This window comes from Otolemur garnettii, unplaced genomic scaffold (assembly GCF_000181295.1).
Source record: "Otolemur garnettii isolate 467f Iridium unplaced genomic scaffold, OtoGar3 scaffold00010, whole genome shotgun sequence".
NCBI classification, from domain to species: Eukaryota; Metazoa; Chordata; class Mammalia; order Primates; family Galagidae; genus Otolemur; species Otolemur garnettii.
Window position 1 is genome coordinate 31,428,147 of NW_003852405.1, and position 14,898 is coordinate 31,443,044.

Sequence of the window (14,898 nt, forward strand, 5' to 3'; positions counted from 1 at the left end):
AACATATGAAGAACTCTTCTAGAAATTGGCTTAAGTAAAGAATTTATGACTAAGATCCCAAAGGCAATTACAACAACAATAAAAATAAATAAATTAGCTTGATTAAAACACTTCTGTGCATCAAAGGAAATAATTCACAGAGTAAATATACAACCTCCAGAATGGGAGAAAATATTTGCAAACTGTATATCTGATAAAGGGCTAATAACTACTATGTACAGAGAACTCAAACAAATGAGCCAGAAACACCAACCCCATTAAGGAGTTGGAAAAAGACATTAACAGACACCTTTCAGAAGAAGGAAAGATGGCCAACAAACATTAAAAAATGCTCAACATCACTAATCATCAAGGAAATGCAAATAAAACCCACAATGAGATATCATCTTACTCAGTCAGAATGGCCTTTGTTGAGAAGTCCAAAAATTATACATACTGGTGTGGACATAGAGAGAGAGAAGAACACTTAAACATTTTCAGTGGAACTGAAAATTCAACCTCTATGGAAAACAGTATAGAGATTCCTCAAAGAACTGAAATAGACCTACTATTCCATCCAGCAATCCCACTACTAGGTATTTACCCAAAGGATAAGAAGTCTTTTTATCAAAAAGACTCCTATGTCTATTGCAGCACAATTTGTAATTGCAAAGATGTGGAATCAACCTAAATGCCCATTAATTCATGAATGGATTTAAAAATGTGGTATATGTATATGATGGAGTACGAGTCAGTCATGAAAAAGGAGGAATTTATGCCTTTGCAGCAACTTAGATGGAACTGGAGACCAATATCCCAAGTGAAGTATCTTAGGAATGGAAAAACAAATACCACATGTACTCTGCAATATTTTGAAACTAATTGATGGGCACATGTGGGCTTAAAGACATATAAAAGTCACTGGAAATCAAGAATGAGATGGAGGAGGGAACAGGAAACAACCTACCTATTGGGTACAGTGAATGCTATTTGGGTGATGGGCACACTAATAGCTCTGACTTAAACATAAAACCTAACCATGTAATAAAAACATTGTGCTTTTTGGTTTCTAAGCAAATTGAGCAACTTGGTTTAGAACAGAAACACAAAGGAACATATTCAGAGCTAAATCAATTGGAACATCTATCCTACCATGTAGAAACAGCTTTAGCTAAAGACCCCCAGGGTTGGAGGACACAAAGCAAAAGAAAAAAATGGAGTATGAATCAAATTCTCTTATATGCTATTAAGCAGCTAAAATCCCTGATCAGATATACATCTGTAACTAGTTTATAAGGTACTCACCTCCACAAATGCAGCACAAATGAAGTAGAGACAGCCCGTGTTCAGTGCGGTAATTTAAACTGACTTTACTGAAGGCTTCATCAGAGCTGAAAAATATTTAACAGATGATCATGAAACTCATCTTTTTGTATAATGCCCTTCATTTTAAATTTATAAGAGCAAATCTTGTTACTTTGAAATGTAATTTTTAGTGATTTTTTTGCACCTTGAGAAATATGTTTAATACTTTATATGACAAAGAATTAAAATTGAGAGAAAATACATAGTTTTACAGTGTAATGATGACGCCAGACTTGATGAGAACACTGATCCCAGTAGTTGTTCGTGAATCACTGGCAGGTGCTATGAGCCCCAATAGCAAACTGGTGGTTATTTTTAAAAACACATGAAGACAAGGTCAGATGTTGTCAGTACAATAAGTGTGAGCATAGAGTATTTCATTATGTATAAAATTAATCTGAAAATCAGAAAATTTTACAAGTTGTTCAATGCAAAAAAGTCAAAGAAGTTCAAACTTGATTTGAATCTGAAAGGATGAAGGGAAAATTTCCTCTTTGTTCCTCTGAGGGTTCCTGAAAAATCAACTGACAAAAGGCAGATTATAGGGGAAGAGACATAAAAATTTGCTAGATCATGGCTCTTAGTGAGACAAGAGCCTACAGAACGCAGACCAAAGATACAGGGAAAACTGCCCATTTTTATTCTAAAGTTCAGTGAAGTGTGGACAGTGGTGTAAAAATTTGATTGCACAAAACAAACAGGACGTACTGCTACTAGACTAAGTGGGGAATCCCAGCCAGGCCTCCTGTCTAGATTCTTCTTGGCCTCTCTGAGCAACACTACTTCCTTCTGAGTGTGGGGAAGGGCCCTCTCTGGAATGGAGGTCTTGTGATTGTCAAGCAAACAATGTACCAGATCATTTCTTTACGGCCAGTTCTTACACAGAGAAGCGTGTGTGTTTGGGGGAAGGTAAAGCAACACTTTTAGGTTTCAGTTACCTTTGAGGAAAAGTAATTCTGGTTTCTAGGACCTGCTCTGGGGAAGAGGGATGGCAGTTTCTATGGTTTGCCTTGGGGGAGAATGAGAAAACAGACCCAAACTTCTGCTTCTGCTTCAAATGAAACCTTTGGGCGTGTCATTCTCTGAGCCCCTCAAAACATTATTCTAAAATCTCCCAATATTCATACTTCGAAAAGTAAGTAGTACACTCGGAGTGAAGTTGGTAATAACAGTAATAACAATATCTTAACCATTTTTTAATCATATAACGGGTGCCAGATACTATAGTAAGAACTTAACCTCATTTATTCCTCACAACAATACAATGTCATATATATTACTTGACCTACTTGAAGAAATTGTAGCTTAAAGAGGTTAAATAATTTTCCCAAGTTGCAAAAATTGGAAAGAAAACTGGTTCAAAAGCAGAATTTTGAATCCTGGTTAACTGTAAGATTTTAAAGATTACCTACATGGCTGAAATGACTTTTTCCCTCTTAAAAACATCGAGACATGGCAGGTATTGCTATGTAATATGGAGATGTACATGGAAAAAACTAATTTTCTCAGAAGCTTATTGCTCCCTAAGAGCTAGCTCCAAAGTTCTCTCTTTTCGCATTATTTTCCCTAAGTTCATTATGATTAGCACCAAAGAAAACACTTCCTTTCCTGCTTTCCTCTTAGGCTGCAAAGTATACAGTTCTTTACAAAAACAGAAGGGCTCCCTCCTCCTCCGCCACGATGCTTTGCTTTCCAACTTGTCTTACAGTGTGTTTTATTTGCTGGATAGTAGACCGACCAAGGAAGAAGAGCCACAGCTGCTCAGAACTTCCTAATTGTTGTCCATCAACATCCTAGTTTCCAGTTTCCTTTCCCCTTTTATTTATGGTCACACTGATTTCCTACAAACTTTAAGAGAAAAATCCAATCGAGGTATTTACAAAACCAGAGGTTAGCTCTGCAGAATGCGTGTACTATTTGAAGTCATAACCACGAGGCAGACTCTGTAACCTGTGAGTGCATTTCCAAGTGTGATCCAAGTCCCTAGATTACTCTCTTCCAAGACATCTATAAAACAATTGGCTTTGAGGGTTTAAAAGCCTGACTTGGGCAAACACTACACATTTCTAAGAACCATGTTCTTTTGTGAAGTGACTGCACATTCCATATGGCTTCATCATTGACAATTAGACCCATTTTAATAGATGGTCAAAACAGTGACATTTTCATTAAAGATAATTTTGTTTCTTCCATCTTTGAGCAGAGAGAAAGTGCTGCTAGAAGTGAGTTATATTTGTAGTATCTTGAACACCCTGCTATATTAATTATATTATTGACATTTTAAAACATTAGCGTTTACAGTAGAGTTTACAGTACTTCTATGTAAGCAAGTCGGCATGTGTTTCTCAATATACTAAGAATGTGTATGGACTTTGCTGCTGGGAAATTGAACACAGCAAGAAGTGTAGGAAGATGGAAAAGTTCAGGAATACTGTATTCCCATGGCTATAAAAACAAAACACTAAGCTTGCCTTTACTAATCAAAGCATTTCACAGAGTTCCTTCTATGACCCTGGATTTAGGGGCTTCCTCTTACTAGCAGCGCTTGGAGAATAGCACCTTTTCTTTTCTTATTTTAAAATTCTAATAGCTTTTGATTTTCTTAACTGGGTGCCTTGAAGATAATGTCCTGAATTTATAGTACCTTTCAAGTCTAAGTACTTTACAAGTGATATGAGTCTTTGGCCCACTCGCCAAGGACTCTGCTATCTCTAAAGCTGCTGGAGATTTAAATAGGCAGGAGGCAGCTTGAAATTGACCTGGGAAGCCAAGGATATGATCTCATTTCTACTGAAAAATGTCCTGAGAGTTCCAGGGATCTCAAGAGGTCGAGAATTTTAGCTTTACATTTCTTTTCAAAGGCTACCTGTGGCTCTCCAGGGCTCTCCTGGGGCAATGGTCTTTGTTCAGACAAAGGCAAGGATTTCATTAATAGAATCACTCAGCTTCTCACCTGGGACTGTGCCACGGTACCCTGCCAGAGTGGAGACCTTCCTGTGTGAAATCTGACTCAGTCAGAGTATGAGAGAACTTTGCTTTAGGCAGAAGTTGTAATACATCGGGATTATATTCCTTTCTCTAATCTCTTATCAAAAGCTACCTTTTTATTTTCTCTCTCTTTCTTTTTGGGGAGATACCTGAATTTGGAGAGATTTCTGATTCCTGAATGTCTCCATAGAGATAATATGAAATCTGGGGTGTGAGAGAACAGAGTTTACTTTCAGATGTCTGTTTGTTATTTATACATATTATTTATTCATTGAAGTGCCCTGAAAATTTCAAATTACATATAGAACCCCAACTATGCATTAGTCTTTAATTTGAACTTGATCTTTCAAACTTTTAATATTATTGCATTTTCAACACTAGAGACATTTAAAGAACAAAAAATCCAAAGGGTGTGGGGAAGGCTAAGAAGAAAATCTCTTTATCTGAAAAGATAGGGTCAAGTACTTTCTCATATCTTGATCTAACTTTGGTGAAGCATGTAGGAAGTCTGGCATGACACCTACTGAAAACTGCCCCACCTCTGTCTGCTCTATTGCTGACTTCAGGTTGTTCTGAGCAGTCTTGATGTTTTTGTTTTGTTTTGTTTGAGACTGAGTCTCACTTTGCTGCCTTTGGTAGGAGTGCTGTGGCATCATATCTCACAGCAACTTCAGATTCCTGGGCTCCAGAGATTCTCTCGCCTCAGCCTTCCAAGTACCTGGAATTACTGGCACCCACCAAAACACCCAGCTATTTTTGGAGACAGGGTCTCACTCTGGTTCAGGCTGGTCTTAAACCTTGTGAGCTCAGGCAATCCACCCACCTCAGCCTCCCAGAGTGCTAGGATTACAGGCGTGAGCCACTGCACCTGGCCTGAACAGTCTTCTTGATAGAAACTACTTGCATAGTCCTGGATCCTTTAAATGCATTAGTCCTAGAAATACACATGAGTAGGCAGACCCTACTACTGACAGTAGTATTAGTCCTGATTTTGCCCCATCAGCTTTGCAACAAAAATAAACACTGAATAAACAGAAAATATAAGATGCCAAAGTCTATTATTTTTTTAAAGAATAACAACAAATGAATGTTTATTGTTTACATAAATAAAATGGAAAGCATGATGAGATTAGTGACTTTTTACTCAGCAATGATTCCTTAGCTCACTGACTCCTGAACTGGACTTTACCATCTGTAACAGACTCAGTGTAAAGAATTTCTCTGCCTTAAATGAAGCTGCTGCTTGCTGCTTTTGTTCTCATCTTTAATTAGATCCTCCTTGTAATCCTGCAACTTCTATTAATGTCAAAAAAAAAAAAAAAGAATCAACAGAGAATAGACTCCTGTAATATTTGGTAGTCAAGTGTAATTTTAATAGTACAAGTTTTTTTGCTTAACTTTAATAACTGGAATGTAAATTTTTAAAATGAGAGTTACTTTGGGGCTATGTTCAAATCCTAATTCTCACTTCCCATTAATTTCTAGTAAAATGTTTCTGTTTTGATATGTGTGATTAAAATATTCAAGATTTTAAAGCAATAATTCCTAGGAGAGAAATTTCATTTTCTCTTATTTTGCCTCTTCTAAAGTAACTGTGTATGTCCAATTCGCTGCCAATAGAGCATCACTTATGTATTCTAATATCCTAAGCTCAATTTGTTTTTTAATTTTCCCTTACATTTTTCATCACCTGTCATGCCATACTGTAATTTAACATACCCTAATGAGTTTATAGTGCATGCTGGGGCATGAATGAAGTTCCTAATTAGTAAAGTCACTATTAGGAATAAATGTCTAATAGTAAATTCTCTCCTTAATCATTAAAAATGGAAGTTCTGTACCCAAAGGTTACTTTCTTTCTTGTAGCATAATGAATTCTTTTCTTCGCCTTTACCTTTTACCCAGAGACGTATGCAGCTTTGTGATCTAATTAGACTTCTTTCTCATGACCTCATCTTTTCCAGAAGACATCGGACACAAACACTAGTGGGAACTTAGTAAAATGTAACATCTGAACAGCTGGCCACAAAATAACCATTGCTGATTAAGATATTCAGCAAGGTACATCTTTAAAATTAATCCATTGGCTAAAATCTAGAGGAAAGCCAAGAAGCTGAAAACAAGGATTTGTTATGGACTATCTAGCTTTCCAAATTGATCATTTAAGTTTCAAATGGCTGGTTGTAACTTCTTGCAGAGTTCCTTACAGATTCTCCCCGCTCACCAAAGCAGCAGAAGGAGAAAAATCATCAATAAGATCCTTTCCCAATATTCCTCCCCAAGAAATGTCCATAAACATGTCTCTTCTATATTTTCCAGATCCAATCTGAAAATTAACCATGTGAAATATATTCATTCAGTCATACAATAGAAAATTCTTCGGATGTAATGACAGGTAGAGCAACAGTAGATAGATAGCATAGAATGGGGATAGTAGTCCCAGGGCTTTGTGAGACTTGAATGGGTAAGAGCTTGTAAGACTTCTACAAATGTTAGATGCTACAATAATTTTTTGACTAAAGCATTGATATGTTACTTTCACTTTTTAAATATTTTGTTTTGCTTCTAAGAAGAGAGATAGCAAGGTAGAAAGGAATGATGAAGGCAGTATGGGATGGGAGAGAAGAAAAGTGGAAGGGTAAAAGGGGGAGAAAGAACGAAAGTAAGATGTCACCCTACAGACAGACGGGTGGACAGAGAGAGGGGAGAGAGGGTTGAGGGGGAGAAAGAATGAAGGTAAGATGCCACCCTAGAGACAGACGGGTGGACAGAGAGAGTGGGAGAGAGAGTTGAGGACCAATTGTTTCACAAGGTTCTTACACAATTTGGTAGACTTATTATTTATAGCTGGACAAATGGGAAAATTAGAGAAGTAGATTGACTTGGGGCAATATGAATTCTTTGCTTTCTTTTGTGGATTGAGTCCTTTTTCTTGTTTTCTGTTCAGTTTTGTTGTTAATTGGCATAATACTCTACCCAAACATACCAAATAATACTTTCATTTTATTTTAATTATAAGATGACATTACCCGCTTCAATGTTCTACTTAGTACCCTGATAGAAAATGTGCATGCTCCTTAAATAAGATCGTCTACAATGTTTCTGGGGCATATTATTTTGAAATAACTAAATTTCATAGTTGGTTGTAGTTCTGGAAAACATTTCTACAAGATATTTCATTTGGAGGATGACGCATGTGGACTCAGGGGAACTATTCAGAGAGAATATAAACAAAGACGTCCATCTCAGAAAGCCTCCCTCAGTGTTTTTTTTTCTCTTCTTTTTTCATTTCCTCTAACTACTGTGACTGCTTTCTCAGGAAAAGAGCATTCTCTGACCATTTTTGTACATTTCTTACCTTACCAGTTTCAAAATGAGCTATTATCATTATTGATCAAGATATGTCTACCCAATGCTAAAAACAGATTAAAAATGAGGTTTTCTTTGGGGGGGGATTTTATTGATAAATCATGAAATTTGAAAATTATAAACTTCTCTGGAATCTCCTCATAATGTTTCAAATTTCATATTATAGTTTAAGCATATAAATAGTTTGACAATTAGCAAAACATAGCTCTAAAATTTCTTATGACTTAAAAAATACATTGAAACAAAATAAATCAATTGGAAGCCTTTTAAAAGCCACAGGTAGACAGTCAGCATGTAATCGGTTTGGAAAGATTATGTAAGGGTAGTATGTATTGCCTGGGGGGTGGCTCTTTGATAGGCTATTATTCTATTCCCACCTCCGGGGGCATTTCTAAAACATAAAAATAGAAAAATTGTTGAGTGTCATGAGGAAAGAGAGAAATGTTCAAAGAGGATTCTGATTTGTGTCTTTTCATCCTCCCAAGGTGGAGGACCAAGATAATAGAGTTTAATCATTTTGAAACCAAATAAACCTAAGACAACCCTAGCTCAACTATGCAAGTTGAGCAACTCAGCTCAAGTCAGTGTGATTTCATTAGCCTCATTTTCTTCAGGTATGAAATGGTAGTTATGATGCCTACTTCAGAGGGTTGTTAACATAAACTATAATGATTAGTTTTTAACTACCATTTTTAAGTTTTTACCATGTGCCAGACACTGTGCTCCAGCATTTTACACACATCCTGCTGGGATTATGTGGGATCATATGAGCTAATGCACATACAAATACTTGCTAGCATGCCTGGCATCTGCTAGGCACTGAGTATTTAGCTCGCTTTCCTTTCCAGTGCTGTACATATAAGCATTGCAGACACAAACAAATAGAAATAAGGCTAAAAAAAATAGAAAAAGCTGCAATTGGTGGACACATACAGTAGCAGGGAGACAGACCTGCAAATGGATAAAGACAACAGTGTGTACAAAGTGCTATCACAACAAAAAAAATAAAGATTAGAGGAGTGCACAGGAGGAAACATTCAGACAGTGGTACTCTAACATGTCACTTCTGGTTTTCCTTCTTTGTTCTCCATTTCTCCAAGTCTCCCATCTACTACTCAACAATTGCCAAAGTTATGAGCAAAGCCAATTTTAAAGATGATGAAAGAACCTGGCATTTCCATTCTTCTCCTTCCCCACATTAATCTCCTATTTCAAAGCTGCCATTAATTGGAATAAGTGAGATTATGAGTTAGCTCTTTTGTCTTTTTGTCTTAATTACTCTGTATTATATTGTGGATGAAATTATGCCAGGAAGATCGTGTATTTGAACTGACAGAGTAATGGTGCGTCATGTAGAGGAAAATCTCTTCTGATAAATGAAATTACTACCTATCAGGGATGCTATCCAGACATTTGTCAGCAATTGAAAAAAGAATAAAAAAAATTTGTGTTCACATCAACAATCCTTTACCTGTGACTTTAGTGTTAAATGTCCCTTTGGGGCATTTCATACAGTTATCTTGCTATTTACATGTTTAGAGAAAGGTTGATGTTAGGCAGCATAACCCAATTGTTCACCAAAGAAGTACTCTTTAAATTCTATAAGCAAATGAAGATTAGGAATACAGAGAGTCTAACATTTATTTAGCACTTAAAATGGTATAGAGACTTAATTAAATGTGATGTTATACAATATTCGGTTTCATCTTTCCAACTACCTTTAACATTCTGGTGGACGGACCAATGAGGAAGACAATTCATGTTTCTTGGCATGCTGTTCTTTTCTTTTTCCTTTTCTTTTTTTTTTTTTTTGCAGTTTTTTGGCCGGGGCTGGGTTTAAACCCGCCACCTCTGGCATATGGGCCAGCACCCTACTCCTTTGAGCCACAGGTGCCGCTGCCCATGCTGTTCTTTTCTCTCCTGTCATTCATCATTTTATTCCAAAAACAGTAAATATTTAGACCTAGACACACTTGACTTTCTTTCCATGCGATGCTCTTTGCCTTGATGGAGTCACAAACAGAGTTCTCCATTTCTGTCCATTTGCTTCTTTCTTCCTTGAATCTCTATAGACCACACTAGCTGCTTATTTTCTGTTCCCATCTTTCTTATCCTTTCACCAACATCACCCCAGGCAAAGAGTTCTCAGTGCAACTTGAACATATTTCTCTAATAATAATTTTCAAACTTGAGCAGTTATCTTTTTTATTATGCATAAGTATTATCTTCGGAGCTTATTAAAAATTCAGGTTCCTAGAAGATATCCCCACAGACTGTGATTGATTTGATAGGGGGTGGAGTTATGGAATCTAAAATTTCAGCACGTTCCACAGGCTACTCTCCCACAGGAAGTCCTTAGCTCTTGGAAAACAAAGATTTCAGACAGGGATAATCCTCTCCTCAGTTTCCTTATCATCACTTCCGGTTGCTAGGACATTTCTGTAGCCTCCTTTATGGTTTCAGCACCAGGCTATTGGTCCTTTCTTTGTAAAAAAAAAAAATGCCCTACCATTATTCTCAAAGAATTTGGCATCTATTTTGATGACCATGATAATATTCTAACCTCAAAATTGTTCAAATGTCTTTCAACTACAATCATTAAGCCATTTGTTACTCCCATTTGTCTTCTGTCTTTCAAACTACTCTTGTTTATCCATCAATCATGATGATAATAGAAATTTCTAATTATTCAAGGCCTACTACTTGTTGGGCACTATACTTAGCACTTAATTTATAATATTTTGCATATATCCTGTGAGGTAGTTAACATTCACTTTATTTTACAGATAAGAATGTGGCTCAAAGATGTCAAGAAACATATCCAAGGATATACAGCTTATAAATACAATAATCTCATTTTAAACCCTATTTATATGACTCCAAAACTCTTCCACTGACCAACAAGCTTTCTTATGCACTTAGATAATATCATCAAGTACATTATTTTCTTGCTTCTTCTAGACTTTCCATGGTACTCATTCATTCTTGCCTATGTGCCTTTGCTTAACAATGCTGTTATCTAAAGTGCTTTTCAAAATCAATGAATAAATCAAGACCCAAATCTTCTTTTTGAATTAAGAAACTACTTTGGTTTTCCTCCCATTCATCACATGTCTTCAGTGACTGTTATTTATATAAATGAGTCCTTTGCAACCAAATTGTGAACTTCTGGAACGAGAAGCAGGCTACAGTAGGAAGAGCTCTATCTACAAAGTCAGGGAGGTGTTGCTACAAATCCCACCCCAGCATTTACTGACCATATGAGCTAGACAGTTCACAATGTCTTTTCTCTAATAGTTATTGGCCACAAAAATTAATATCATCCATGACACAGAGCTATGGTGATACTTAAATCTCCTATATAACATCTTGAATATCATAGCTGGAATGTGACAAATCCTGGACTGTAAGGTCTCTGACACTGATCCCTGCTTCCCACCCCTAGTGCCAATCAGCAAAAGGAAGGTTGTGTTTGTTGTAATTAGTAGAAATGTAGAACGTCAGCAATCACAGGGGTTGTCAAAACAGCCGGTAGTTGTTGATGTGGTATGAGAAAAAATGCTACATCTTAAATCCATTGTTAAGCCAAATCTTAGGACTGTGAATGTCTAGTTTAATCTATCCTTGTCGTACCCACACAATACTTTACAAATTTAAAAAAAAATGAAGCTTTGACTTTACAAAGTTGAGGAAACTCTCTTTAATTGAGTCACATTTCATTCAGCATATTGATTTCAGTCAGTAAGAGTTCAAGGGCTTATGACTAAGTTCTTCATTCGTATCTCTTTCCAACAAAACAAGTATGTGTGTATAGATTTGCAATACTAAAGTGCCAGTCACATCTCTACAAGAATTTTAGTTGTTTTCCCACAGGTAAGCCCGTGATAGTTACTTGTGAAAGTCAGCCCAGGGGTGTCTCGCCATGTCAGTGCTGAGCTCATCATTTTGGGCCAAGCAACAAAGAGCATCACCTATTTCACAAACCTTAAATTGAACACTTGTAAAAGCCTTATTAAATCCTTTGACAAATTTCACATAAACTACATGATACATTGATGATTTTATTTGCCAGTCATGTGAGATTCATGTTTACTATATCTAAAATTACTTATGAAAAATATAATGTCATTTGGTTGCTGATTGACACTTGATTCTAAAACAGAGGCAGTTGTTGCCATGAGTGTGTTACAAGAATAACATAGCTGGAAGTGAACATGGTTAATTGTCTTCTACAGAACTTTTCCTTAGGCAGCTAACTTCACTGACCCTCAAAGTGAACTTAGTTTTTCAGTGTTAGATTCAATTTCTTCAGAAGGTTGTTTGTGTATACAAGGGTCTTGCTCTTCTTTTTTGAGCATTTTGTGTCTTCCAAGGTTGTGACACTATCCTAGACAATTTTTCTCTTGTTATCATGGAATGAAACCCGCTAAAAGCCCGAAGCCAATATTACGTGTTGTTATATGATTGTTCAGGAGCAGAATCACACTCGGTTCCATTAAGGGACAGCCTTTCAATGTCAAGAGACCAGAGGGTTTCTTAAAATTGGATTTACCCTAGAAATTCAAAGAGAACAATATGGCCAGTTTGCTACCACCATTTGGGAAGAGATGATTGCTGGATATTGCTGGCATGGTTTACATGAATAATCCAGTTCTAGAAAAGATTATTTAGATAAGCAACAGCTTACATTAAAAGGCTAGTAGCCTCTAGGCTCCTCTGTTTTTAAACTTTAGCCATGAGAGAACGCAAGTCCTATTCTTAAAACATACATTTTGAGGACTATCTGTGTGATCAAGAAGAGATAATCTGACATTCTAAAGCTTAGAACATGACTAATTTTTTTTAAGATATAAAGATATATCTACAAATAAGATAACAAAGACACTTATATAAGCAAATAGTAACTCTGATAACTTTACCCAAATATATGTCTTAGTTCTGTAAGTTCTTTCTCCTTGATCTGCAGGTCATCCTCTAATCTTTCGATTATAATAACATAAGATTCACTGACTTTCTTCTTCCATTCATCTAGCAAAGAAAAACAAATTCATAGCTGTGTTGATTCATAGCTGTGTTCTGAAAAATTTAGACACAGATCATACAAGTAATCAAATCTCTGTTTCTTATTCTAGATTCTATAATTTAAATTACTGATTGTGAGTTTAAAATGCATATGTTTATCTTTAAAATGCAATTATATTTCAGTAATTAAGAACCCATTAGGTATTGTATAATATAACCACAAGAAAAAATATATTTGACTTATTTCATTTGACTCTATTGCATTTTAATTATAGCAATCTCTAGTCTTGGAGAAGCTTTTAGTTTTAAATAATAAATGCTTGAGGTATAATTCTAAAATTTCTATATTCAGAAGAATTTCAGTTTTTTTTCTATAGAATTATACCAAGGCACAAAAATAATATTCTTCTAGGAAATGTTCTGTTTCCTACAAGGATATTAAAGAGGAAAATTTAGTTCAAAGCATTTTCCTAACACTTTCATATAATATGCTCCTTATTCTCGGTATACAAATTAACACACATTCCAATGAATTGTTTATCATCAGTAAGAAAATAAGAATAATTACCAGTACAAGTTTGGGTTGGTCTAGATTTATAATTTCCCATTTGTTAGAAGTTTCTTCTTTTCTCCAGTTCAGTTCTTAAGGTTACAGGATTCCAAATTCAAGTGCAATGACAGTCCAATTGAAATATTTTGATAGTCTGGCTAAAAATAAGCTAACTGCCAAATGAAATGTCATGCAACAATGACAAAGAACAGAGCAGTGTGTGCTTTGAAAGATAAAGTCAGAAAGTGAAGTAATCAGTCTATTTAAAAGAGAAGTATCAAAAAAATAAATAACAAATGTTTCAATAGGATTATTTGCTTTCATCAATTGATTATCTACTCATACATATCTTCATGGGCCATTTATTTAATGGATTAATCGAAAACATGAATCAGTTCCATCTGAAGTTCACAAAAGAGCTATGAAAACTACTTAGATCTTTTTTCAGGACCATTTTCTACTGAGGCAATGGCAATTGGAAAGAGTGACTGGTGATAGAATTTGTCTATATAAATAAATGATGGAAACTCATAGCCTATGGAATGAATGTAAGTTTTGTCCATTTAAGAGTCATGAAATTATGTTTGTAGTGAAAAAGTCTCAACATAGACCATCATTAATTTACATTGCTTGATGATTCTGATCCTAAGAATCATAGAAAAGAACCTAAGATGTTAAGTTCTACATATTACAATTCATAAAATAAATTATAGGAACAATGATGTGAAGAATAAAAAGATTGAATGTTGTGTGTTGGACTTTAGTCTAAGTACTGTATATCTACTTTGTCACTTATGCCTCATACAATGCGGCAAGGTAACTGGTGTTTACATATGACTGATGAGGAAACCTAGAGTTGCTGGTAGGTGGTGGAGTCTGGGATCAGTTCTGACTAGGCGACTCTAACATTCAAGCTAGACATTACTACTATGTCTCCTAGATTTTCTCCTTCATTCACATCAGTTTACTTCATGGGAACATTTCTTTTTGTACATACATATTTCTATTAGTATAAAAAACTCATGGTCTGATGTAGAATAAATGGAAAATATAGGAAGAAAAGTTACCAAATTTGTAACTGTGTATTTCTTTTTAAAAATCCTACTATACTTCAAAAGTATACTTTTAGATCTTGAAATTTCTATCCAGAGGACACAGTTTTCATTTAGTAGGTATGGATTTCATATTTACTAGAGTTGAATCTTTTTAACACTTTCTTTTTGAAGTGAATATTTAGACAAATTTAAGATTCTCCATGCCTTTTTCTTGGCAATGTTAATCCGAACTCCAGAAGAGAGGATTATATTGTGGGTATAAACAGTACCAGGAAGCTTGTATATTTGAGCTGACAGAGCCATGGAGCCCTATGTAGTGAAAAACTCTCTCATAGTAAATGGAAGTATCATACTGGTCTGATATTATCTACTACAAATAAAAGTTAGCTCTTATATCATCTTGCATTGTGTTTCCAATTTCCTGTTTGGAACACAAATCTGACACACTGCTTTTTATAATTTTTCCTTTTGATTTTATTCTCCCCCAAAGCTTGGCTTGTACAAATGAATGCTTTGGCAGTCCAAGGTACAATTTCTGCTATGAGTTTGAAAATCCAGGCAGCAGTCCAG

At 35.6% G+C, this 14,898-nt stretch overlaps 1 protein-coding gene across 1 annotated transcript in view; it reads right to left on the minus strand.

Moving 5' to 3' along the window:
- Positions 1-13,377, minus strand: part of LOC100961597 (serine/threonine-protein kinase TNNI3K) — a 241,852-nt gene extending 228,475 nt beyond the window's left edge. Inside the window, exons 1-3 of the mRNA XM_012801634.2 lie at positions 13,292-13,377; positions 12,621-12,729; positions 1,285-1,370 (exon numbers count right to left, since the gene is read on the minus strand). Coding sequence (XP_012657088.1) covers positions 1,285-1,370; positions 12,621-12,729; positions 13,292-13,331 — 235 coding nt within the window. The 5' untranslated portion in view covers positions 13,332-13,377. The remainder of the gene's footprint in view (positions 1-1,284; positions 1,371-12,620; positions 12,730-13,291) is intronic.
- Positions 13,378-14,898: the final 1,521 nt, after the last annotated feature.